Source organism: Megascapheus bottae, chromosome 23, assembly GCF_031878675.1.
Source record: "Megascapheus bottae isolate mThoBot1 chromosome 23, mThoBot2.hap1, whole genome shotgun sequence".
Lineage (NCBI taxonomy): Eukaryota > Metazoa > Chordata > Mammalia > Rodentia > Geomyidae > Megascapheus > Megascapheus bottae.
Genome location: NC_143531.1, coordinates 24,446,758 through 24,473,290, shown reverse-complemented (window position 1 = coordinate 24,473,290; position 26,533 = coordinate 24,446,758). Strand labels below are relative to the sequence as shown.

Here is a 26,533-nt window from a genome sequence, read left to right as displayed (position 1 = left end):
TCTTTGAAACAAACTCACTCGGTGCCTCCATCAGTCACTAAGATTTGCCGATCATGTGAAATTTAGTCAAGGGGGATATGTTAAGATTTCAGAAAGAAAGAGGCAACATTGGGCACGATATGCTGTACTTATTAACTGCTAGGTTAAACGGCAACTCCTTGTTATAACTACATAAAGAAAATAATTACAAAATAAAATTCACTGAAAAAAATTTCAGAGAGTAGAATTTTATGATGTCTTAGTCAAAAGATCATATATTATACATTGTATTTGATTAGTAGTCCTAGTATTCAGAAAGTAGTATTTTATTATGTCAAAATCAAAAGAAACTTTTATTATTAGTAGTACTACAGAGGTATTCTTAAAAAGAACATTGCTAATTTCTCTTACATACTTAAAAGCTTCAAAATAATACTGCAAATAAATGAGCACAATATTGTCCTTACACCTTATATTATAATTCCAACATGTTTCAATAAGATAGCTTTTTTATATTACTGAAATTGTGACTAATCATACAATAAGAATTTCAGTAGCATAACCATTTTCAACAAACCTTTTCTTTGCTATACATTTCAAAGAAACGTAATTTGGATGTGAAAGTATTTGATTGAAATATATATTTGTTGAAATATTGTATTGTTGAAGTATATTTATGTAAGGATTGAAATATATAAAATAAAAATTTAGTTTCAGTCCAATGAAACATCGTTAGTTATCTACTAATTATGAATTTTATTGGAATTACTGTCCAAATAAATATAATATGATCTAGATGCAATTAATGTATCTATAAATAAATGTTATGTGAATGAAACGGTGATGAAAGGGATGCATTGATCAAGATGCATCGCATTCATAAACTGCTTTGTTGAATAGAACTCCTTTCTACAACTACTTAAATTTGATCAAAATACATTGAGGAAAGAAAAAATTATTTAAAAAATTAAATAAACTAGAAATAGAAATATTGTCAACAAATCAGAATATAAATATTAAGATAGCAGGATTCTTTCAGTTTAGATTTAGACTCAATTTAGATAGCTGGAGTAAAATAATAGTTTTAAAATAAATAATATTTACTCCCCAGAAGATCGTGAAATAGAATTGTGTGATTTTTTAATCAGTCTTGTTTACTAACTTGAATCTTTGGAGGAGACTCTTCTGTGCACAAGTTTTGCTTTTCATTTTTTTAAATACAAATTATTATCTAATAATAAGAAGTAGAATGCTTTGTGAAATTTCCAATACTTGTAAAATATGTATACAACTTGAAAAAGACCACATGGAAAAAAAGCTAGCTTAATTTATCCTGTAACTCTTTAATTACTAAGAAATAAAGATTGGCTCATAATATTTTGGTAAATAAGATCACTAACATAGTTCTTTTAACAAATAATATTCTAAAACTTGATTAGTAAAGAAGTCTCCTAAAAGCATAGGATTCAGTTTAACATGGTGATTTTTTTAGGGCACATAGAATATTTGTGTCAAATTGAACAAAAAAAATCAATTCATTGGTTTAATGGTTAGAACTGATGTTTAGTGTTAAACACCATCACTTTTTGTAAGATCAGTTAATATAAATCAACAGGATTTTGATGGTGATAATCAAACAGTATCAGCAGAAAGCCGAGGGTTTTTAATCGGGTAGTAGAGAACTGCCACCTTTTCAATGCCTTAAATATTTTTCTTAACAAAAAAAGAGCATATTTGAAGTGCAAGGGCTGGCATCCACTGAAAATGAGTAAACGTAATATCAATCAATAATACCATCAAAATATCCTCAGCGTTTCAATACCAGTTACATTCTGTGTTGAAAAGTCTCAAACTTAAAACTTCGTTTTTTTTTAAGTTTCTTTAGAACTGTGGTGAGAAAGAAAGAATGGAAGCAAATCTTACATGAAGCCAGTAATACTCACAATTTTGATAAGTAATCTTATTATTGTAAATTGCTATGAGAAATGCATACTTCTTTACAAAAGAAGATTGAAGCCACAGGGAAAGCCATGGACTGGTAATATTTTCAAAGCAAATATTATCAAGGAAAGAATTTTGAAGCTGGAACTAAATGTGAGTGGAATCATTTCTGGTTAAATAAAATGAGTCTATGATTTTATGTTCTGGTGAGTTACACTGTATTTTTCAAGGACAGGGAAATCATTTAAATACAAGTGAAAATAAAGCCAGAAATACTCACAGCTTTTAAATTCACTCATAAGGATAAAACCAAATCTGAACAAGTAATATTCTGTCCTAATAGAATGACAGCAAACATGAGAAAAGGGGAAGAAAACAAAGAAACATATGAGCTATACCTCATGGTGAAAACCTTGGTAGACGCACCTCATGCTAGCTCAACTGAATATTTTTGTCCAATTTAATATTTTAAATTTTGTCAACATAAACTCCATAGAAAACTATATTCGCTTTGTGCTAGAAATATAACAGTAATAACCTCTATTTTTCAAAAATCTGATCATTTGATAATTTTTTTCTTCTAACTATTTTCTATCAATTCCTTCTACATCTTTAGGGCCACTAACTTTCTATATTAATGGAGTGAAATATCAGACTTAATAAAAGTAGGAGACTGGGGAACATAAAAACTAAACTTAGCAAAAACAACAAGTTGCCTTAAAAAGAAAACCTTGCCTCTCTGTGTTCTATTTTCACAAAAGTGTGTCACACATTTTATCTTTGCAAGAGTTTGACGAGTTTTGCAAGTTAAATTCTGTTTCCTGTGCACTTGCTAATAGTCATGAGAATCTGTAGTTTGCACCTTCCCATTAAAAATGTATTGTATTTTTTGAAATTATTCACCCCGCCTTTTATCCAGATCATGTCTTTGAAAGGAGGAAGAAGATAATAAATGGAATAATTCATGATTGCCCATTAAATATGAAACTTTCTTTTGCAGAGTTTAGAAAATGAAGTTCTACATAATGTACAAAAGTTGATTAGAACTTTTTCCACCTTTTCCTTTCACATTAAACAACTATATGAGATTTCTTTGGGAAAAGGAAGCCAACCAACTCTTTATACCTTATAGGTTTGTGCTACATATTCTAATATTGCTTTCTCCAAATTCTTATTCCTTTACAATACTTAACAAGTGTTAGGATGGTACAGGGTATTAAAAAATAGCATGGATCAGGCTGTAAGCATGACACAAATTTAAGAGAATGATAATGTTTAAAATGCAAAAGGAAAAAATCGCATACATCAAAAATGAAAACAAAATATTATTTATGTTCTTCCTGCAGTGTAATGAAAGGTAACAGAAATGAGTAGGAAAGCATGCATTTAGATTTCTTGCATTCTGGCAGTTCTTTTGCTACTTTGTCACAAGAAAAACAGGACATTCGTTCATAGCGCTTCTGCTTCACAAACTACCCATTAGCACTCTATTCATTTACTCTATTGTTTTCTCTTTTGCTATAACTAAAACAGTAACTCAAATCATTTTAAGGCTCACTTCAGCTATGTCATTCTATATTTTGGGGGTGAAAAATAGCTGTGGAAATTTAACTGAACAGAAATGTCAAGTTCTGACTATTTAAGGACAACAGTTGACCTCATTTCTTAAGGTTTTTAAGTGCCTATCCTAGAAGTTTGTCTTTTCACTAAATTCATTTTTAATTTTTTTCCATAAGGAAAAATATTTTCTTGAGTCAAACCCAAATCACTGAAAGGTAAATGCCAATCCATAAGCATGTGAATAAACCTTTCATAATATATACTGTTCCAGTGTTATTACAGAGGCACAAACTAACACAGTGAAGCCAGAATTTCTTTTTTTGTTTGTTTTTGTTTTTATATTTTTATTGTAATTAATAGAGTGGTTATATTGTATTCACCAGATAGAAGGTGCATTACTTCACATACATTGATACCCTTTCTCATGTCTTGGTCCCCATTTCTTTCCCCTCACCCCGCCCCTCATCTAGTTTTCCTCCCTTCCCTATTCGACTTCAAATAACCAAATACACATATATACAATATATCAGATAACAAAGTGAAATACTGTGACAATATGAGATAACCAAGGGACAGCAAAGGAGATGAGAGATAACATAGTACATTAAGGACAACAATCACTCATTATATGGCTTTTGTTTCCATATCCTGGAGGTCCTTTCATTTAGCATCATACCATATGGCCTTATGTATCTAGGTTTTGCTCTGTTGTAAATCTCTGCTAGGAGAGCCCAAGGTTTCTATTGATTATGACAAATGAGGGAAACCATTGAGCCTATGTTCCTTTGAGTCTGATGCCAGAATTTCTTACAGACTATATGGCACAAGGATCAAACTCTCAGAACATAAGGAAAACTATGTTATTAAAAATGGAAAGTAGGGCAAGGAGGTTAGCGTAGTGGTTGAGTGCCTGCCTAGCATGCACCAAGACCGGGGTTCGATTCCTTAGTACCACAAACATAGAAAAATAAAAAGCCAGAAGTGGTGCTGAGGCTCAAGTGGTAGAGCTCTAGCCTTGAGAAAGTCCAAGGACAGGGCTCAGGCCCTGAGCTGAAGCCCAGGACTGGCCAAAAAAGGAAAGTAAATAGATCATTTTAATGCATTTACTAGATATCTGTGTATAAATAAATATCTTGTTCTCCTGAATGTCATACTAATTTTTATTGTAGCTCTCTTAAATATTAAGAAAATTGTTAGTTATCACTAAGGTCATTTAAAACGGAACATACAACAGCAAAAATATGGTTAAAAAAAAACCCAAAGTATTCTGAGAAGACCACAAACCCTTGCATTCAAACTTGAAAGTGTCGATAAAATAGACACTGAACAGTCAAACAATATGTCATTTCTTTTGTATTCCTACATAATAGTGAAAATGGCAACAAATCCTTATTACATTCTTATTAAACAAAAAAGAATTAAAACAGAACACAATCAAAGGAACGTAAAACTGTCAAGGATTCATAAATGGATTAATTAACTGAAAAATACACAGGGAATAATGAACCTAATGACACAGTTTCAAAATATGCGAAATTAATAGAATAAGGACAGATTAATTTTGATGAACTTTAAAAGAAACATATATAAGGTAAAGCAAAAGAATTATGACTAGCTCTTGGCAGAGTTAATGGAAATAACAGATTTGAGCTGATCATTGAATTCTGGTAACTTTCTATCTAAACTTCCCGGCAAATAGAGAACATATTTGCATTTCTGAACACAGAATATTTATAAAAATTAGAACCTTTCAAAACAATGATATCATGCACAGCATATTTGCTAATAACAACTGTGCATTCCCTGGCAAAAAAAGTATTTTCCTGAAAAATCAAAACCATATTGCTCATTTATTTCCCAGAGATGAAATCATTATGGAGATTTTATTATAATTAGGACTTTAAAAACACCTAAACATCAAAATCTGGAGAAAGAAATAATCACAATAGGCTAAAGGAAGTTTGTAGGATGGCATTTGTCACAAATTAGGAACAGCCAGATGGTGGTGGCTCACACCTGTAATTCTGGCTAACAGGAAGGTTGAGATCCGAGAATCCCAGTTCAAGGCCAGATTGCTCAGGAAAGGCCATGAGGTGTACTTTAAAAAAAAATTCCAATTAACCACCAAAAAGCCAGAAATGGCACTGTGACAGAGTGGTTCACCTCTATTTTTAAGCAAAAAATTCAAGGGCATTGTCCAGGCACTGGGTTCAAGCCCTTGGACTGACACAAAAAATAAAAAGGAATAAATGATACAGGTGAAGAAAAGCTAGCTTCAACTTAGAATGCAAGAAATTCTTTTTTAAAACTCTTTTAAAAAAATAAGAAAAATAAACCTAACAAACAAAAAAGAAAATACGTCGGTAAAAGAAAACATTAATAAAGAACAAAAAACAGTTGACCCATAAAACAAAACAACTAGCTAGGTAAAAAGACAAAAAGTTTGCAAGCATAATCAAGAAAAACAAAAATAGGTGTCATCTAAAGTATCAGAATATTAAAGGGAACATAGCTACCTTTTATTTTATGCTTAAGTCCCAGGTGCTATTCTCAATGTATCTTTCCTTTTTTTTTTTTGTTTTTTTTTTTTGCCAGTCCTGGGCTTGAGCTCAGGACCTGAGCACTGTCCTTGGACTTTCTCAAGGCCAGAACTCTACTACTTGAGCCACAGCACCACTTTCAGCTCCCCCCCCCCCCATGTATATGGTATCGAGGAATCAAACCCAGGTCTTTGTGCATGCTAGGCAAGCACTCTACCACTAGACCAAACTCCCAGCCCAGTTTTTTTAAAAATCAGATGGGTAAACTATTACTTTTCTCTCCATTTTACAAAAGTAGAAACTGGAACAAAAAGTTCAGAACTAGGGAGGAGCACACATTGTGTGAGTGAAGGGGCTAGGCTGTTATTCCAGTCTCGTTCTTGAACTCACATATCCAGTCATTAGTATTTTAATCTCTGAGATATACAGACTATTTCAATTTATATGGGGAAGTATTTTAACATTATTAGAAATTACCACCATTAACTTTGTCACAATAAATATAAAAAATTTAGCATTGGAGACTTCGTTAAAAAATGACTGACACTGGCTAGAAAAGACTTAAAACATCAATTAGAAGGCTAATCCCTTTCCTACCAAAGGAAGCAAAACTATGTGATTTACAAAGGAGTTCCAGTAAACATAAGAAATTCCTCATTCACATGGGATGTTCTAGTATACGGAGAGGTAAAAAAGTCTGTAATCTGACATAATTCCTAATTTTAGCTGAGGAAAAGAAAAGTTACAAATAAAGATCACTGTGACTTAGATGCAAAGTTCTCTCTCTCTCTCTCTCTCTCTCTCTCTCTCTCTCTCTCTCTCTTTCTCTCTCTCTCTCTCTCTCTCTCTCTCTCTCTCTCTCTCTCTCACACACACACACACACACACACACACACACACACACACACCTAATTGTTAAGCAGGGTTTGTTCCATATTTTTAAGAATAGCAAACTCATTTGTGATTAAGTAGAACCGAAAATGATTCTTTAAGTTTGCAATTTATATTTACCAAAAAGCTGAGTGTGTTCGTGTGTGTGTGTGTGTGTGTGTGTGTGAAGCTTTGTGCTTTGCAGCATTTAAGAGTCATTCTCATTGGATGTAGGAATATGAGGCTACTGCATACTGAAAATGTGGGTTTTGTTAGTTGAGGCTCAAAACTGTAACAATCTCACTTCCACCAAAATAACATATAAACATGCTATGCTCCCCACAAAACCTCAAAGATATTTTCCAATGATTTCTTACATATTATTAGCTAAATGCTAAGTGCTCTTCTCACTATACATGGCACTCCTAAATACTACAGAGGGCTGTCTAAAGAGCTCTGCAGATGGGACAATAGTTATTGTAAGTGTTGTCACTCTACAGAGGAGCTACTGGCATGATGGACTACTTTGTTTTCCCAAGTTTGCATACAAACTGACAAAGGTATTTTCCAATGGCATGGGAAAAAAACAAGATATTTAGAACCTTAGAACAAACAAAACCTATGCTGAAATAGCATGAGAAAATTTCAACAGTAGAATCTCTTCCAAAATATTTGGTTGCATAGAATATTATAATTGCAAACATAAATGAATTCTACATGATGCACATACATGCATAAGGTTTTCTGCTTTCCATACTTACTTGGGAGGAAGGGACTATAATGATCAACACACCCAAAGGTAAGCAGGGTTAAGTGCTCAGCTCGTGTGTGAGGTTGCAACTCCTCTCTCTCTCTTAACTAGTACACAGGTTCCCATGTTTCCCACATACTACATTCTAACTGGAGATAAAATGGCAAGCTTTACATTGCACACTTCAAAAATAAACCCAGATGATTTCAAATTAGGTTTCAATTTTGTAGGTTCTTGGAGGACAAAAAAATAGTACATTAGTAAGGGTTATTTTTGCTTTCTTATTTAACCACTAATGGAAAAAGACATACATGTCTCCCTCTTAAAAGCAAGTTTCTCTCCAGTACAGGCAATATACCTGAAAATGGAGGTTAAGAAGCAATGAATGCCCAGACTTCACTAAATAGTGCAAATGCGAGAGAATAATATCTCAGTAAATATAAGAATTTGAGAGTGGTAAAATTACACACTTTGATATGTGTAAGATCAATACGCGACATCACTATTTAATATGAGTTTAAATTTTTAAATGCCATGTTCCAGTGAAAAAATGTACTACCCAGGATCATTGAAATTTCAGTAAAAAATCAAGACAAAAGAAACAAACTTGATATGAAAGCCTTTAAGAGGCTATACTTACGCAGCAACCTCCTCTTTTGATAAGCCTTTGAAATTCTTCTCCAGATAACGATCTATGTCATCTTTCTCTTTGATCATTTGAGACCTGAATGAAATAGGAAGAAGTAAGAAAGCAGAACAGCTCCGTTTGGCAGTACCAAACACCCGACATGCCACCAGGAGAACAGAAGAGGGTATGCCAGCTATCATAATAGCGTCAATAATAAATATTTTGAATTGCTATAAAACTGAGTTACTGACAGATCAGTCAAAATTTCTGTTTTTCCTAAATGGAAAAAATAGGGAAGAAAATTAAATCTAGTTGAAAACCAAACTACCAACAGGCAACATCATTCAGTAGAGATTTCTCTCAAAATGTATAGGCCTTTATCTAGCTCAATGGTATTTCATAGCCGTAAGTGTCTAACTGGGGAAATCTTGTTTTATGTGGCATAGAATCTTGGATCAAACACATCTATTTGATACACATGTATACACTTTATTTGTTCCAAGTATTTTTTAAATTTTTCTCTGCAAATGCTGCTTAGGTGGTTGTTTCAAATCACACATGAGATTCAAAGTATCGATAGAGATTCAAGATGTAAATGATTTTTTAAAATTTTGTTGAGAAATGTACTATACTTACATCGTTACAGCAAGTTCATTCCCCATGTCTCCTTACACCTTTGAAAACAGTCCACCTTGTTCAAAAGAAATTTACTCTCTATCTGGCTTGTACAAAAGAAATGTACTCCTTATTACTTTTATAATAAAAATAAAATGCATTAAAAAAGAAAAGTAGAAAGAAAATAGTCCACCTAACCAGGGTTAATATATGACTAAAAATTTAAATAGCTGTGTTTCATTTTGAATATTATTATTAAAGTATGTTTATACAAACTCTGTCTAAAATAGTGAGTGATTAAATACTTCCTTCAATAAGTTTTCTTTAAAAATCCATATGATTTTCAGGATGTAAGGCTAGACTATATTTTTACTCACCTTGGAGAAAAAAAATATAATCTCAATCATTAAAAAGACAGAAGAATTGGGCTTTGGTGGCTCACATCTGTAATCTTAGCTTATCAGGAAACTGAGATTCAAAGCCAGCCTAGATAGGAAAGTCCATAAGTTTCATCCCTGATTAATCACCAAAAGGTTGAAATAGAGCCTTAGCTCACATAGTAGATTGCTAGCCTTGAGCAGAAAAGCTCAGGGATAGCAGTGAGGCCCCCAGTTCAAGTCCGAGGGCCAGCACCAAACAAACAAAAGCAGAACAAGCCTTTTCAGACTGTGTAAGTATTTCACAGTACTCAAAAGGAAAACACTGGAATGTGTACATATAGGCATATATGTGTACTCACAGGAAGTTTGCATCTATTGAAAAATCTGTCAGCTCCAGGAAAAGGAAATCTTGATTTATCATCCTAAATGAACCTTTATGTTTATTTAACTGCATTTTTATTTTAATTCAGGGCTTTTGTTCTTCCCCAGAAATAATAAAACTAAAGTGTGAGAAGAAAGAAGCCACGTTATACTTTGATCGTTATGCCTCGAAGAAATTGAGATGTATGAGAAGAAAATGATGACACTTGCATATGCAAATTATTTATACTGATGAGTATCAGGCATGATACTACAAGCCAATAACATGAAATGGTAACAAAAGTAGCACAGTCTCAGTCAATATGATTAAATGCATCAAGCTCTCAGCTCTGCATTTTCTCAGCTACTCTACCACAGTATCTGCACTGGTTCCCTGGGCAGCGGTGCGTTTGATGGTATATTTTCAGGCCTTCGTGTTGTTTCAAGAGCTAAATCACGTTGGCTGGTCTATCCTAGGGAGAATGGCTTTGCCCTTGTCAGCATTCAGGGTGTCCTGTGGATAAAATACTATCTACTTTTTATCCTTAAAGCCTTTGCTTTCCTCCCTCTGCACACATTTACAAAAAACATCTTCCTACTCTATTAGTCCCAACAACACAACTGCAATATGAAGGAAAGTGATTAAACAAGCACTACATTGGCAAATAAATACATGTGAGATTCATTGATCCTTTTGCAACAGCAAATCTGAATATCTGATTATCAGCGTGCATTCATCTGTCTACTTTCCTAAAACAATGTGTGTGTGTCTGTGTGTGTGTCTGTGTGTGTGTGTGTGTGTGTGTGTGCGTGCCTTTCCTGGGACTTGAATTCAGCGCCTAGACACTATCTCCTAGTTCAAGGCTAGCACTCTACCATTTGAGCCACAGTTTCACTTCTGGCTTTTGGGTGATTGATTGGAGGTAAAAGTCTCATAGACTTTCCTGTCCAGACTGGCTTTGAACAGCAGTCCTCAGATCTCAGCCTCCTGAGTAGTTAGGATCACAAGCGTGAGCCACTGACGTTCGGCTCCTGAAACGATATTGTTTTCTGAGTTACGTTACCCACCTCTCTTACTGTGGAGTTTATTCCATAGGAGAAGCAGTGAGAGCAGAGCATGTACCTTGGAATTGTTCCTTTGGAGCATGGCAGCTTCTGTCTAGCTAAGATGGTAAGTCTGGTCCGTGTCATGGGCAGTGGGGGAAAGGTGGTCATTTTGACTGTAAAAATGAAGCACAAAACGTAATTTAAAGAATGTATTTTCAAGTGATCCTTCATAGCATGATTAACGACCCGCAGTCTATCACATGGGTAGGCATTCCTTCCCGGTAGAGCCATGGCTGTGTTATTTGAGAGCAAAAAAATGCTCCATGCGTGGATTCTACAGGTTGCTTCTCTCATTATTTTTTTTCCTACGGTCCTCCTTTTGTCCAATTTATTACTTGTCTGCCTCTTCACCACAGTGGATAAGGAGAAAACCCAATAATTGCATTGAAGATTCAGCTAATCAGCAGCTTGGGTAAAAGTTTTGTTAGAGGGTCATGACAGCAAAGAGTAAAATAGGATAAACACACGTTTCAGGTGTTTGGTGGCAGGTTGTTTTTGCTTCTATTATAAGCAATAGCTGAAAATATCCCATACTTGATTGTTTTCTAAGAACACTGTCACTTATAAACGAATACTTCCCTTGGAAGAGACAGACACTAAGGAAGATTTTCAGCAGGGAGATTTTCAACAGGCACACGACTCTCCTATGTGGTGTAATAAACCACTTCAGGATCTGGGGTTTTAAAGCCAGTTTCAGACACCTCTCTCTCTCTCTCCCACTTCTCCTGTATCTCGGGAATTTGAGCAGGGCACAATAGAGACACCTTTGTTCTTCTCCATGATAACAAAGTGTCCACTGAAGACTGAGCACTGGAGGAGCCCATGGTTTCTTCAGGAGCCTGAAGGTCAAGGCTCCCTATTAATGGGGCCTTACCTGAGGCTGTCAGCTATAACCCATTGGTGGTCTACTCACATGGCCTGGGCTTCCTTCCATTCTCAGGGACAATATGCGGCTCTAAAGGGAGCTATCCCAAGAAGCTGCACCCAGTCTGAGGGCGTGGCCTCGGATATCACTTCCATGATGATAAAAGGCCTGGTTCAAGACAAATGAACGCAGATGCACCTGCTGATGAGTGAATGTGAATGTGTTTAGGAGGCATTCTAGCAGCCTCTCTGGGAAATGCGGCGTGCTACCACGGTGAGCCATGAGAAAGGCAGGTCTACAAAATCAAGTTAGGGAAACCCCAGCACAAAGGAAGATGTGTGGAGGAGGGGCACACGGTCTGGTATCAGTCAGGAGGCTTGCTGAACTTAGAGTATGTTGCAAGGGCTTTTGGTTGTGAAAGAATCCATGCTTCTGCTAAAAAAAAGATTTATTAATAATAATAATAATAATAATAATAATAATAATGAGAAAAATAGGGATGAATATTGGTGACTGAAATCTCAGGACTGGGGTTAGAAGCCCACATAAGAAGGAAAGTCCCTAAGATTCTTACCTCCAATTAACCACCAAAAAAGCCAAAAGTGGATCTGTGGCTCAAGTAGTTGAATATTAGCCAAGAGACAGCAACCAGTCCCTGTGTTCAAACTCCAATACCAGCGCATGCACACACATATACACTAATACCTACCCAATCCACTTCCCATTAGCTTACTCCAGAGGAGTCATGAGCACTATATTTATGTGTCCCGAGTAAATCTGAATCACTAAATCAACGCTGTTCTGAGCTCTTACCTCGCTGGCCCTCGCGGATTTCGGCCTTGAATCAGGACAATGCATCCTACTAAGGGTCCCATTTTGCTTTGCGGGGCATTGTGCCATGAGCACCAATGCTAGGATCATTTCTATACAATTACAGGGGCTTTTGAAGGGTTCACCCCACAGCCCCCTCAAATACTTTGAAGACCCCGTTTACAGTCTACAGACATTTTGACACAGTTAACACTCCCCACCAGAGTTGGCTTACCTGCATGATGCAAAAATCAACCCCCTTTTCATGATTCCTAGGGTTAGAACAATTTTGCTAAGAAACGTTGAGTGTCTAATAAAATCAAATGCACATGGATCTTTGTCACACAGATCAACTGTGATTTTTTTTCCTCCCTCAAATTCTGAGTCAACGTTTCCTACCATTAAAGTTTCAGCTGCCAGTTCCTTCATTTTGCTCTCCTCTGATCTGAGTGTGCAAGCAGCAGGAGCACCTTTACTCTTAAATTTAGTTTAATGTAAGTATTGCAAGCCCTGCTGGCAAGCCTCAAGGCACAAACTCTGAATGGGGGGTGGTCAGAGCTGAATTATAAAGTAGGAAAAAAGTTATTAACTGAATGTTGAAAAAATATCATTCAGCTCAACCCATCTCTGTTAGAAAACTCAAGCTCGGAGTGAAAATGGAAATGGAGCAGGCTGTGTCTTGGTTCCCAACCCCACATTCTACCTCACCCAGGCTTATGGGCCAATTCACCCAATGATTAGATAGCCACAGAGGAATCTACCTTATAGAATAGATAATGTATGATCTGAATTTTTTGATGCGCATATGCACCCAAGGTTTAATGGAATCCTGTAACCAATTATTATTACTGCTAAAAAAAACTCCTTGTCCAGTAATTGACATTTTTTTTTGCCAGTCCTGGGCTTGAGCTCAGGGCTTGAGCACTGTCCTTGGACTTTCTCAAGGCTAGCACTCTACCACTTGAGCCTCAGCACCACTTCCGGCTTTTTGCTATGTATGTGGGGTACCAAGGAATCAAACCCGGGTCTTCGTGCATGCTAGGCAAGCACTCTACCACTAGGCCAAACTCCTGGCCCCCAAGTGGAAGGTTTTTTTTTTTTTGACATCATTTTTATCTTATACAGTCCTTTTCATTTGTGCCTGGTTTCCTTAAAGTAGGAAGCAGTTGTGTTCTAGCAAGGAGAAGCAGCGAAGAGACACACAAGTAGAAAAGGTGTGCAGGCATGTGTAGAGGATGTTGTGTGGGGCTTTCGTTACACCTGTGGTGAGGAAAGCCTTCAGTGCTCTGTAACGTGAGTAGCCAGCCAGCCTTTCCAGTTCCTAGATGAACTTCCACCTGGGGACAACAATGAAGAATTCATCGTCCCACTAGGGCTATGTGGAGATTGCACTAGACCAGGAGCAGAACTGGAACCCTCAGCTCTTACTTATCTGGGTCCTCCCAGCTTCTCACCACAGAAGAAAAACATACGATGGAAGAGTCCAAGGGAAAGAGAATTGCTCAGGTTCCACTGAGTAAGAGAGAATGAGAGGTGTCAGGTTCCAGAGAGTGCAAAGGAGAATGAAAGGGACCTCTGATCTGGTATCAAAATGAGCTGAGGCACTGGAACCCAGGCAGAGGCGGTCTGCCAGGACGACTCAGAGGCACCTCCCACCCCCTAGTGCCAGCAAGTGGGCAGTGCTACACATGGCACCACAGGGCTCAGACAAGATCAAAAGGCCGCCCGAAGCCATTTTCCACTGCTGGTATTCAGAAGAGATTTGGTACCTTCTTTGATCTCTGGTTGGCTCTCATATTAGCAGTTACAGACTCTAAGTTTGGTCCTCACATGCAAAGGCAAATGAGAATGGAGAAACACAGGATGAAAGGTTTGTAAGTTCTGGGTCAGGTCAAATGTGTCTCGTGGTGTGAGTTTAAATTATTGGCCCCCAAGTAAAATTCTTCAAAGAGTAACCCTCTTGCCCATTACCCCCAGAGATGCCCTCCAGAGGAAACACAAAGGAGATAGGGTTGCTTCTGGGGACACAGAGACTACTTGGGGAGGGCAGCAGACTGACCATGTCTGAGGCTGCCCAGAGGTCTCTGGGGTCTGGTTTCTTTGGAGTAACAGCTTGTGATACAGGAATAAAGCCAATCAACCACAGCAAACAAATTTCTCAGGTACCATCCAGAGAGCTCAACATAAGTATGATTTCACCACCACAACACAAAATTACTCAACAGGCTTCCCATTTTTCATAGTATCACACATTCTTTTTCCATAAAATTAAAAGGAAATTAGAGGATGGGGTTTTTTTTTGTTTTTTGTTTTTTGTTTTTTTTAAGCCATGCACTCTGTATCCCTTCTCTCAGGTTTCTGGGCACCAGTGCTGTGGCGATTAGACAGGCCGTTCACTAAGTCGAAATTACACGTTTCCTATCAACCGACGGTTGTCGGTCGTTGAATTTAAAAATAAAACTAGGAAAAGGATCCGAAGAAAGGCTACAGTTCCCCTGATCTACATGGGCGGATTACTGTCGAACGTCTCTCCGACTCCAGCCTGAAAATCAGGAGAGAAAACACAGCAGCCAAGAGCTGAAGAATCGGTAGAGTAACTCCCGAGCCTGCCGGGCCTGGGATAAAGCCATACCCACTAAATGCCTGGCACCCATTTAACACCGGCGGCCCGGCCCAGCCCAGGGCCACCCCGCGACCAGCGGGGCGGTCTGTCCTCGTCCCTTTCTAGGATGGAGTCCTCTGTCCGCGGAAACCCCAGAGTTCCCTCCTGGCCCCCACGGGGCGCACGGACTTCCTAGTCTCTCTATGGGGGTCTGAAGGTGGGGGGGGGGACCCGGCTGGCTGCGTCCTATCCCAGCCTCGTCCACCCCCACACCCCCAGCACCAACCTCAGAGGTCCGGCTCTGGGGGAAGCGATCCGGTTTTCCCGTCGGTGGTGGGGTCGGGGTGGCAGGTGCCCGGCGCCCCCTCCGCCCCGCGGGTCCCAGGGCCTGGCTCGGCGGCGGGGCCCGGAGAGGGGACGCGGAGAGCGTCTCCAGGGAAACGGAACGCAAGGGGGCGGGCAGGGGGCGGGGCCGGGCGGAACCGAAGGCTGGGATTGGACGTGGGCACGTGCGGAGGCGTGGCCGGCTGGGGGCGGGGCCTGCGGGGCGGGGCGGGGCCTGAGGGGACCGCTGGCTTCCCCTTAACCCGAGGCCGGCCGAGTCCCGCCGCGGCTTCCCCGGACGCGCGGGGACCCCGGCCGGCGGCGCGGTCCCGGCGGCGCGATCCGGCCACTGGGCGGCCGGAGGCCGGCCCGGCCATTCCGTGGACCATGAGTGGATTCCATTCCGAGCCCGCCACAACACCAGAACCGCGCCTCGGCGGGCGCCCTCGTGCAGCGCGGGGACCCGGGCCGTGTGCCCGCGGCGGGGGCCGGCGGGGCCGGGACGCCCGGGGCCCTGGCCGTCCTCACCGGTTCTCTCACCCCGCCCTCCCCCGTCCTCCCCCTGGGAGGCCCGGTCGCCCGCCCCGTCCACACCTCGTCCTCCCCAGTCCTCCGTCCTCCCCCCGTCCTCCCCCCCCCCCGTCCACCCCCGTCTTCCTCCCCCGTCCCCACCCGCCCTCCCCCGTCCTCCCCTTGGGAGGCCCGGTCGCCCGCCCCGTCCTCCCCCCCGTCCACCCCCCCCCATCCTCCCCGTCGCCCGCCCCGTCCACAGCCCACTAGCTGGCAGCCCTCGGGGTGGGCGGCTGGACAGCTGCTCCTCCCAGGAAACCAGTTCTTCCCTTAGGAGAGTCCTTAAAACTGGGGAAAGGAATTCCTCACCTTTGTTAACAACTAACCACAACAGACAGACAGACAGACAGACAGACAGACAGACAGACAGACAGACAGACACAGAGAGACAGAAACAGAGAGACAGAGACAGACAGAGAGACAGAGACAGACAGACAGAGACAGACAGACAGAGAGAGACAGAGACAGAGACAGACAGACAGAGACAGAGAGACAGAGACAGACAGAGAGACAGACAGAGAGACAGAGAGACATACAGAGAGACAGACGGAGAGACAGATACAGAGAGACAGACGGAGAGACAGATAGAGAGGGATACAGAGACAGAGAGAGACAGAGAGACAGACAGACAGACAGACAGACAGACAGACAGACAGACAGACAGAGACACAGAGAGAGAGACACTTACTACAACAGAAAGATGCTAGCTTTGGCCCTTTCCATGTTTTTCTCCCACTTTCCCTCCCCACAGCCCCTCATCTTGTTTTTCCCTTGTCTTCCCATTTTTCAATACACAAACAAACGTATAAACAATATACCAAGTGCCAAAGTCAGATACAGTAGAAAAGAAGAAAAAAGAAATAGCTTCACTTGGTACATTAAGAACAGCTATCACGAAGATAAACCTCTTGTGTCCACATCCTGGAGCTCGTTTCACTTAACCCCATCCTATATGGATATATGTATGGAGCTTTTGGGCGATTGTGATCATCTTCTGTTAGGAGAATCCTAAACCGGAATACTAATTATTACCAATGAGGAAATCCATGGAGCCTGTGCTCCTTTGAGTCTGGCTTACTTCACTTAATATGATTTTTTTCCAAGTCTTTCCATTTCCTTATGAATGGGGCGATGTCGTTCTTTCTGATGGCAGCATAGAATTCCATTGTGTACAAATACCACATCTTCTTGACCCAGCCATCTACTGAGGGGCACCTGGGTTGGTTCCGTATCTTAGCTATGATGAATAATGCTTCGATGAACATCGTTGTGCTGCTAGGTTTAGTATGGCTTTGTTTCTGGATATTTGGGTAGATTCCCAGGAGTGGAATTGCTGGGTCATAGGGGAGTTCTATGTTTAGTCTTTTGAGGAACCTCCATATTGCTTTCCAGAGTGGTGGAACAAGTTTGCACTCCCACCAACAGTGCAGTAGTGATCTCTTCTGGTCACATCCCTGTGGCTCGCATATTTTCCTATTATTACAAAGACTGTTGGTAAAATTAATATTAAAAAATCAAGGCCAAGCCATTTTGTTTATCCTCTGTCTACTGGTGATGTGTTTTTGACCTAACTGAAAATATTGTAAATTATTTTTAAGGTTCAAACCTCTTACATATGTGTACTAAATCAGATGGAGAAGTTTAGTCAATATTTATTGATCTCACCTAAAACAGTTGTACTGCACTAGTTATTTCTAAGGTTAGACAAAAAAGTCATTTGCTTATTGATGCTTGCTAGTAACAATTCTTTTTTTTTTTTACTAAATTTAGAGTAAAAAGACTTTTAAAAATATTTTATCAATATGTATAACTGTATTGTAATTGTAATAAATGTTTTATAGTTAAAAAGAGCCAGAAATGGATATCGCTCAAATAGTATAGTGCTAGCCTTGAACTGAAAAAGCCCACAGAGTGTCCAGGCTCCAGAGTTCAAGCTTAGGGTTGGAAAAACAAAATAAAAAACAAACAACAAACAAAAACAGCAATCCATAGGATCAAATAGGATCAGGAAATAATTTCGGAACTCATTGTTCTAGATGTGTCCCCACTGTTTGGCTGGACATTGTAACTTTCCCATTACCAGGGAATCCTGTGCTATCTGGCTTCCCTTTTCTAGGAGAATCACTGCGGGCACAGTGGACCGTTCTGTCCGGTTCCATGCTGGAATTGTTCCCTGCTTCCTTTTGGTATGCTCTTTTCATTGTTCAGCTTGGCTCTTTGCCAATCCCCACAACTAGAGTAACAGTATCTTATGACTCACCTAAAAATTCCTCTTGAAATGGTCAAAGTCCTCTTGGAAAATGTCCCCTTTGAGGTGCAGAACAACATCTGCCTAGGCTGTTTTGGTTGAATCAGTTTACCACATGGAACAAAGGCATACATTCTGCATTTAATTTTTGACAATAATCAAAGAAAGAAGGTGTGTTTTTATGTAAGCAGAGCCTAGATGATGATTGATTATGGTGATAATTCTTACTGGTTTTCTAGTACTGAAAAATGAACTAACTCCAAATATGCGAGTTTCAAACGTTTCCCAAATCTCATGTCCTTTCTAAGACATTCAGGTTGTGAGAAGGAGACAGCTATGTAGAAAATGAAATAACCCACCATTGTAAGGGTTCTCTGTAGATATAATTCACAGTGCAAGTCATTAAACGTCAAAGTCTCAGAAAAGCGCGTTTGTGTCAGGGTTCACTGCTCAACAGCACACTGAAAGGAGAATCAAATATTTCTGAGGAACTTGACATTCAATGTGTTTATTTCAGTCCTCTTCATCACTTTCTGCTCCAGAAGGGGAAAAAAATCTGAACACTGTGAGAGAAAACCACATATGCTTTCCAACAGCATATTCTTCTAAATATTGATGAAATTTATAATGAAAATATTTTTCATTTTTCCCCTATTAGTGCCATCACAGCAAGCAGAGCAGATGATTATTTAATAAGTAAAAGTCAGTTCGTGGAAGCTACATGGAGCCAAGGAATAACAATCTATCAACAGGGAAAAGAGGTTTTTAAATAAATTTGAGAGCTGTAAAAATAAAGAAAATCTTTTAAAAATATTTTTAAATAAAGGTTATTGTAATAGACATGAGCAGTCAGCCATTATAAGCAAGAATAATCATCTGCAAACGTAACTCACTTTTTTTTTGTCTCTGAGAACTTATGTTACAAAGACTTGGCTGTATTTTGGGGAAATTGAGTCTATAGTTAATATCACTAACAAGTATGAGTTGCCTAGAAGAGGCTGTGGTATGACTGCTAGGAGGAATGCAAGGCAAAGAATGAACACAACTCTGTCAAATGTCCTTCAAGCAGGATGCTGAAAAGCTGGGGTTCACTCCCTAGGACAAGTCATCTACACATGTATGTCCCTAGAGAAGTACAATACCACAGGTGGCCAAAGATCCTATCTGTTAAAGACATCTAATTCTGTGCATGCCTGCAGAACTTTTGATCAGTAGTTAGCATTCTTCATTGAAAAAGGGGAAGTTAGAAATTGTGTCAAGCTTGGTGACCTTCTGAACCAAAGACATTTGATGATTGAAGAAGGCTGACATCCCATCTCTACCATTAAATCTAACAAGACACAGTGGATATATGCTTCATTTTGACTAACAAATAGCACTTTCTTAGGGGTATCAATGTTCGAGAAGTATGCACCCACTACCTGACAAATATAACTGCAACTCCTCTACACATTACCCAGTCAATAAAGTACAATAATAAATGTGTTTTATTGTAAATATGATAGACATAGGGGTTACAGTCACTTAAGTTGGGTAATGAGTATATTTCTTATCAAACGGAGTTACTTCCCCATTTTCTCCCACTTTTCCTCCCCCCATTCCACTCCCCTCAAGTTGTAACAGTTCATTTCCAACATAGTGTTGTGTGAATATCACTATTGCATTGGCTCATCTTTTGTCCTTTGTCTCACCATTTTGTGACCCCCCTTTTCCCTTCCCCATAGCAGATAAATGTGTACATAAGACACAGGGCACCAAAGTAGAACACAATGACAACAGGGCACTTTCAAAGCAATAGCTAATCAGCTTTGTACAATTCGCACCCCTGTGTTGGATCTGGAAATTCTAGAGCGTATCAGTTTATGTATTAATGGGGGGGGGAATGTGAGGAGGACATTTTTAGATTTGGTGGATCTCATGGAAGAAAATGAGTTTCAACTGAACCCCCCAATTATGATGACAGATTTGGAATTAGACACCATTTGGACTAATAAAAGCGATGCTCACCTTACCAATTAAGTTTGTGTTTCTTTGATTTTGGTTTCCATTTACTTCAGTGCATTTGACAGAAAACTTAAATAAGTGGATTTCTATGTGGTATGGCAAAGTAAAAAAGTTCATTCTAAAACCATAGCACTTATCTGCATTGTCATTCTTTGCAGCTGATACAATTCCAAGAGATTCTACTTGAATTAAAACTGTATTTGGGGGCCAGGAGTTTGGCCTAGTGGTAGAGTGCCTGCCTAGCATGCACGAAGACCTGGGTTCAATTCCTCAGTACTATATAGATAGAAAAAGTCAGAAGTGGTGCTGTGGCTCAAGTGGTAGAGCTCTAGCCCTGAGAAAACCCAAGGACAGTGCTCAGGCCCTGATTTCAAGGCCCAGGACTGGCAAAAAAAAATGTACTTGCCTCAGAAGCCATGGAAGTTTATGAATGGCTTAAAAAAAACAATTGTTTCTATAGTAGAATAAGCCATGTGGCTCTGAGCGTTGTCCCTGCTCAGTCTGTGGTTATATCTGTTTGTATGTAAGGGATTTTCCATAGCAGAGAAAATGTATCAAGGAATGCTCAATTTAAAAAAAGAAGAGCAAGAATTTGAAAGATATTTTTAGATTATTTTTTTTCCAGAATTGTATTTGGGGGATTTCCGTGTCTCAGGATTTTAGTCTTTAGGGGTTTGAACATTCTAGATTCTAAAACTAGAGACTACGGCCTTCAGGATTATATCTTTGAGAATTATTGTCCACACCTACATAAATTATATCAACTATCTTAGGCTGTTCAGGCTTTTCTAATAAATCACAACAAAATGGTAGCTTATCAGCCAGAGCTTGATTTCTATCAGTTCTGAGGTTTGGGAAATCCAAGGATAAGACCGCAGATTTACTGTGTTTATCGATGACCGTTTCTTGCTGTCCTCCCACTGCAACAGAGTTTTAATATATAAATTTGCGTGGAATATAGCCATTCAGACCTGTAGTACTTTCTCTTATCTTTTAGTTAACGTTAACATGCAGCAGCCAGCCTAATACCAGGGATTATGGTTAAAGAGTTAAGTGAATTGATAAAAATAAATTAATATTTTTAAAAAGTGAGATTGATTGGGTAAAAATACAAAGAGTTAATCCCATACTGATTTTTGCTAGAGGATTTCCCACTTCTCCAGAGTGATTCTTATCTTTCTTTCATGAGTGTGAAAAACCTGGAGCTTACGAATGCCTCAGGCAAGTAAGTTTGAAGGTCTTCTTGGGAGTGAATGAAAGATAATAATCAAAATCTAGGCCAAGACACTATTTATCCTATAGAGGATTGTTTAAGCTAATGCATGAAATTTAACTCAGAATACATTTTAATCTATGATTCATATCGTGCCTATCAGATATGCTTAATGAGTGCACACATTGTAATCTCATTCGGACTATTTTACTTTGAGGATTCTTCTAACATCAAGTAGTAGAGCCATTAAATTATCATTATAAAGATATCAAGCTTCCTTCATTGCATCTATTTCTCAAGACAGACGTATGAGGTATGTGTCTGAAAGCTTTAGAAACTCCAGTAGATTTCTTCAGAGAGAGAACAAAAAAAAGGGTGGGGGGTTTGATGGACAAAGTAAAACAGAATGGGAAAAATGTGACTCGGGGAAAAGGATCTCGCAAGGAGGAGGAGGAAGAGTGGCTGTCCTCAGAGGACCGAAGTGAAACCACCACAGCTGGCAACAGGAAGCTGCCTGATCCATTTTGTAATCATTCCTTCAAAAGAAGTGAAAAAAAATGCTGGCGAATGAAGTATCAAAACTTTTTAAAGATAATAAACAATTGATGAGGGATGGAGATAATGACCTGTCATAAAGACTATTTTTGTGGGAAGAATTAAATGATGCCTCAGGTGTTCACATTTCAATGGTGATTCTACTTTATATTCTATAGCAAATGACTTGCTATTGAAAAGTATGCCCGTTGATTCCACTGAAGATTTTCTCTGTCTTTTTGAATTCACATATACAGTGGTTACACAATATAAACACATATGATATCATTAGGAAATTAGACTAAAGTCGCAGTGAGGTATGGATAGCTGTGAGATCTACTTCCTGTGCTGATATCCAGAAAATAGCGAATAGACCCAAATTGAGGGTTCTGGTGAAAGATTCTTCATAGCAACAGGGTGGTGTGGAAACAACAGTGCTAAAGACAGCACACTTTCCTTAGATGTCACTTCACCCCCTCCCCTCCCCTCCGTATTCAAACCCTGCCAGTCTCTTACATGGTAAGAGACTCAGTCTCTCAAACTACTTTGCTAACTTCCAAGTGCACACTGCTTTCCTGACCTAGATTCTATCCACAGGATTACTTCCATTCTACACATTCTGCTTCTAGCCAGGCCCAGTGGGAATTTTCTGACCTTAAGAGGAATGGCAGAGATACTGCCCTTAAAGAGAAATATCTAGAAAATCAACCCTGTTCTTCCTGGAAAGGAGAATCTTGAGATGGCTTTCATCTCTGGTATCTAAGAAAGTGTCTGTCTCTTTCCTGCCTGTTCTAAGTGTGAATGTCAGGAAGAGTGGGCAGTATGTAAAAGCAGAGAATATGTTATTCCCTCTTCGGTGTGTGTGTGTGTGTGTGTGTGTGTGTGTGTGTGTGTGTTTCTACATAAGTTAATATTCTCTTTGTCTGAAAGCTCTAACTCGATCTGTCAGGACAGTGTTGTAAAACTTGCTGCCAATACAACTAGCAGGAGAGAAAGCAACCAGACATTACCAGAATTACTTTGCCAAGCAGATATGGTCACACTCAATCCCTTATTTGGGCTGCTGGGTTGAATCAGCTCAGGTTGAAGATCCACTGTGTGTTTCTATCCTTCCAAAGACTCCCAAGTAGAATGGGTGGAAGTGGGGTTGAAATCCAGCACATTTCCACCTGCTTGCCTTTGTGTCTCAAGGAAGTCTGCAGTACCTACAGGAAAGAGTGGCATATATTGTTCACAATGGTACTTTTGGTTGACCAAATTCTCTGCCAGCTTGGCAGGTTGTTGCCAGGCAGAGGATTTGGTAACCAATTGAACTGCCAGAGGCAAAGGATCTTAGTGGGATAGCCAGAAGCCAGCCTTGGCATGACTTTTCTGTCCTTTTGTGAACATCCAAATAATCTAATGTCATGAAATGAAGAAAATAGTGTAGATGGTGATTTGAAAGTCTTCTCCAGTCAAAGAATCATTTCTGCAAACGAAAATCTAACTTCATGTTCAAATCAGAGCTACCCTGATTAAATTGTGTGTGGTTGGGGCGGAGGTAGGGCCGGCTTCCCCCATTTTCCCCCAAGCCTTGCTTTATACAGGCTGAGGTTTAAAAAATTTCTTTCCTCTTATCGTGTGATTGTTGTTCTTAATGTGCTATGTTATTTCTCTTCTCTATTGCTGCCCTTTGGTTACTCTCATATTGTTACAATATCCGACTTTGTTACCTGGCATATTGTATATCTGTTTATTTGTTTATTTGAAATAGAAAAGGGAAGGGGGAAAACAAGTTGAGGGGAGGGGGTAGAGGAGGGAAATGGGGACAAAAACATGAGAAGGGGTATCAACGTGTGAGAAGTAATCCACCTTCTATCTGGCGAATATAACTGTAACCTCTCTATTAAGTACAATGCAAAAAAATCAAGAAAAAATTTCTTTCCTCCAAGTTATTTTTAATGAAGCATAAGATAGTATAAAACAAATCAAAACAAATTTCCACCAGAAATGATCTGATGTTTATTCGTGCATTGCCAAGGGGTTTACCAATGGTTCCAATACAAAATGAATCAGTATCATTCATGATTCACCGGATTTTATATTCTCAAGAGATAGGAAGACTTTAAAAATGACCATCTTGCTTGCCTGAAAGGGTGATGCCAAGCTGAGGATCAACAAGTCATAATTTATTTTTATGGCAAGTTATGAACTAAATGACACATTTGGTTCTCCATGCTTTTGAAAAGTGTCCCTTCTCTTGCTTTGCATTTTCATGCTTCAAAGATGACAAGTACACATGCTTTAGTTGCTGGGAGTGAATTTATATTCATAAAACCAGAATGACATTCAACCAATTCAGATAATCCTAATCAGTCATTCATTTTTCCCTTCTTCTTTTCAATCCATTTGAATTTTTTCTGTAAGTTATGTGCAGATAAAATGTCATACCTAAAGAAGACATTCATTAGATTTGCCTTGTTGGAATATCCATCTATCTCTGATCTCCTATTTTAAAATAAATATTCCCATTTCTTTGTTCTTCTTTCCAAGGTTATGTTGGTTCATTTATGTTTAATTTATGTACCAACTTGGCTAGGCCAAGGATTACAGTTCAAACAGTAGCCTAGAAATTACTATGAAGGTACAATTTTAGATTAAATCCACCCCTATCTAGGAACCTACCATAAGTAGTGGTCCATCTCCTAGGAAATTCAGATTGTTAGACATTCTGGTTGGAACCAGGGTCCAGAGTAAAGATTAGGTGCAATATTCTCCTACCACCTCTTGTAATCAGGAAGTTATAAGTTGTAGGAAAACCATATCAGAACTAAAGCAGGGATGAGAACCAGAATATTAGATTTCATTATGTAAATCACAGAATCACAGTTAAGTGCACACACACACACATACGCACATCACATCACATAGGTTCTGTTTTCCTAGACTGATGTTCACTTACTTAATTCTGGCTGCACACATACATACACCATCCCATGCCATTGTTTATTCTTGTTTGTCATACAGAAAATGAGTAGAATTTCGGTGAAGGCTACATCAATGTTTCTTATTAGTTGTATGAACATAAGCATCTCCCATTAATTGCTGTTGATTAGCCAAAAGGCACAGATTTAATTAAACCTTGAGAGATAATAAAATTACATATGAATTATCTATATAAGAGCACATAGGTCTGTATATTTCATTAAGATGATTTAACTAATAATTGTATCTTTCATATTCAGTCTTTGTTTCAGCAGCTTTTTTTCCTTTTTTTTAAGCACAGTTCCCAAGAGAGAGGGTTCTGCCTGCTTGTTTTCTTTCCACTCGTGTTTGAGGTTTGTATTTATTTGCCACTCATTCATGTCCTATTAGAAGCTTTGCTGATCATTACACAAACGAATATTTTGTTCATTGTCTTTAACTTACATTTAACCCATTTAACTGCATTTAACTCATATTCAGCAATCAGTGATTGGTTTGAGTGACAATGAAGCTTAAGCAAAACCCAGATTGTGCTGATTTGAGGTTCTCATGGTGCTACTCTCTGTGGGTCCCTCTAGCAAAACAGGGTTCCTCTGGCATTAACCAAAGAGGTATTGAATATTTTTGATCTCAGGAACACACAGAGACTTTATTTGGTTAAAGACTGTGTTGGCCAGATTTTATCATTTTTGTGGCAAAGTACCTAAGGAAAGGAAGGATTAATTTTAGCTCACAGTTTCTGGGGTTTTAGTTCAGCCCTTGGCTCCACTGATTCTTGGCCCTGATAGGCAGATCATCGCGTCAATAGTAGCAAGTGGCAGAGACTACTCACCTCTAGGCAAGCAGGAAGAGAAGAATGTAGAGAAGGGCTTAGGCTTGACCCCTCAAGGACACACCCTCCTCCGTGACTGACTTTCTCCAGAGAGATCTTGCCTGCTAAAGTCTTCACCATCTTCCAAAAACAGTTCTATGAGCCAACCATCAAATGTCCAACAACAAGCTTATGAGGACATTTCATATTCAAACCATACCAAGCTGCTGAAGAAATATAACATTTCTACTTTGCCCCACCTTGGAATGGGAGATCTTCAGTTCAGGCTCCAAGAGAATTTTTTTTTCATTTAATTTCTATTGTAATTAATAGAAGGGTTGCATTATATTCACCAGATAGAAGGTGCATCACTTCACAAGCATTCATGCCCTTTCTCATGTTTTGGTCCCCATTTCCCTCCCCCCTCCAAGAGAATGTTAATACCCCAAAAACATCTGGTGGCAGTAGCCATAAAGAAAGCTAAGGGTACTTCTGCTATGCCATTACTATCTTTTGGTCTTGCTGTCACATTCACATCTTCCTTCTAATAGTGGCAGTTAAAGGTAAGAGGTGTGTATGTTTAATGATCTTATTTCTACAATGAAAAGTTTTCTGCTCTATTTTGATTATGTATATCTTTTCGAAACTATTTAGACATTTTCAGTGTTATGGAATCCTAGTGCCTGGAAAATACTATTTACTCCCCTGGGGTTTCTGTTTACTCCTGCTGCTGCTTCTGGATTCTAGGCACACTTTCTGTGATATTGCAGAGTGGGCTTCTGTGATCATGTGACCAGGTAGGACAGCGAGGGTGCTGGGAGATTCTCTCAACAGCTCAGAACACAGCTCACCATGCC

At 39.2% G+C, this 26,533-nt stretch overlaps 1 protein-coding gene across 1 annotated transcript in view; it reads right to left on the bottom strand.

Moving 5' to 3' along the window:
• Positions 1–15,435, bottom strand: part of Ttc29 (tetratricopeptide repeat domain 29) — a 111,611-nt gene extending 96,176 nt beyond the window's left edge. The window contains exons 1-3 of the mRNA XM_090356872.1: positions 15,295–15,435; positions 10,748–10,844; positions 8,282–8,365 (exon numbers count right to left, since the gene is read on the bottom strand). Of these exons, the coding sequence (XP_090212998.1) occupies positions 8,282–8,365; positions 10,748–10,839 (176 nt within the window). The 5' untranslated portion in view covers positions 10,840–10,844; positions 15,295–15,435. The remainder of the gene's footprint in view (positions 1–8,281; positions 8,366–10,747; positions 10,845–15,294) is intronic.
• Between the last annotated feature and the right edge of the window lie 11,098 nt (positions 15,436–26,533).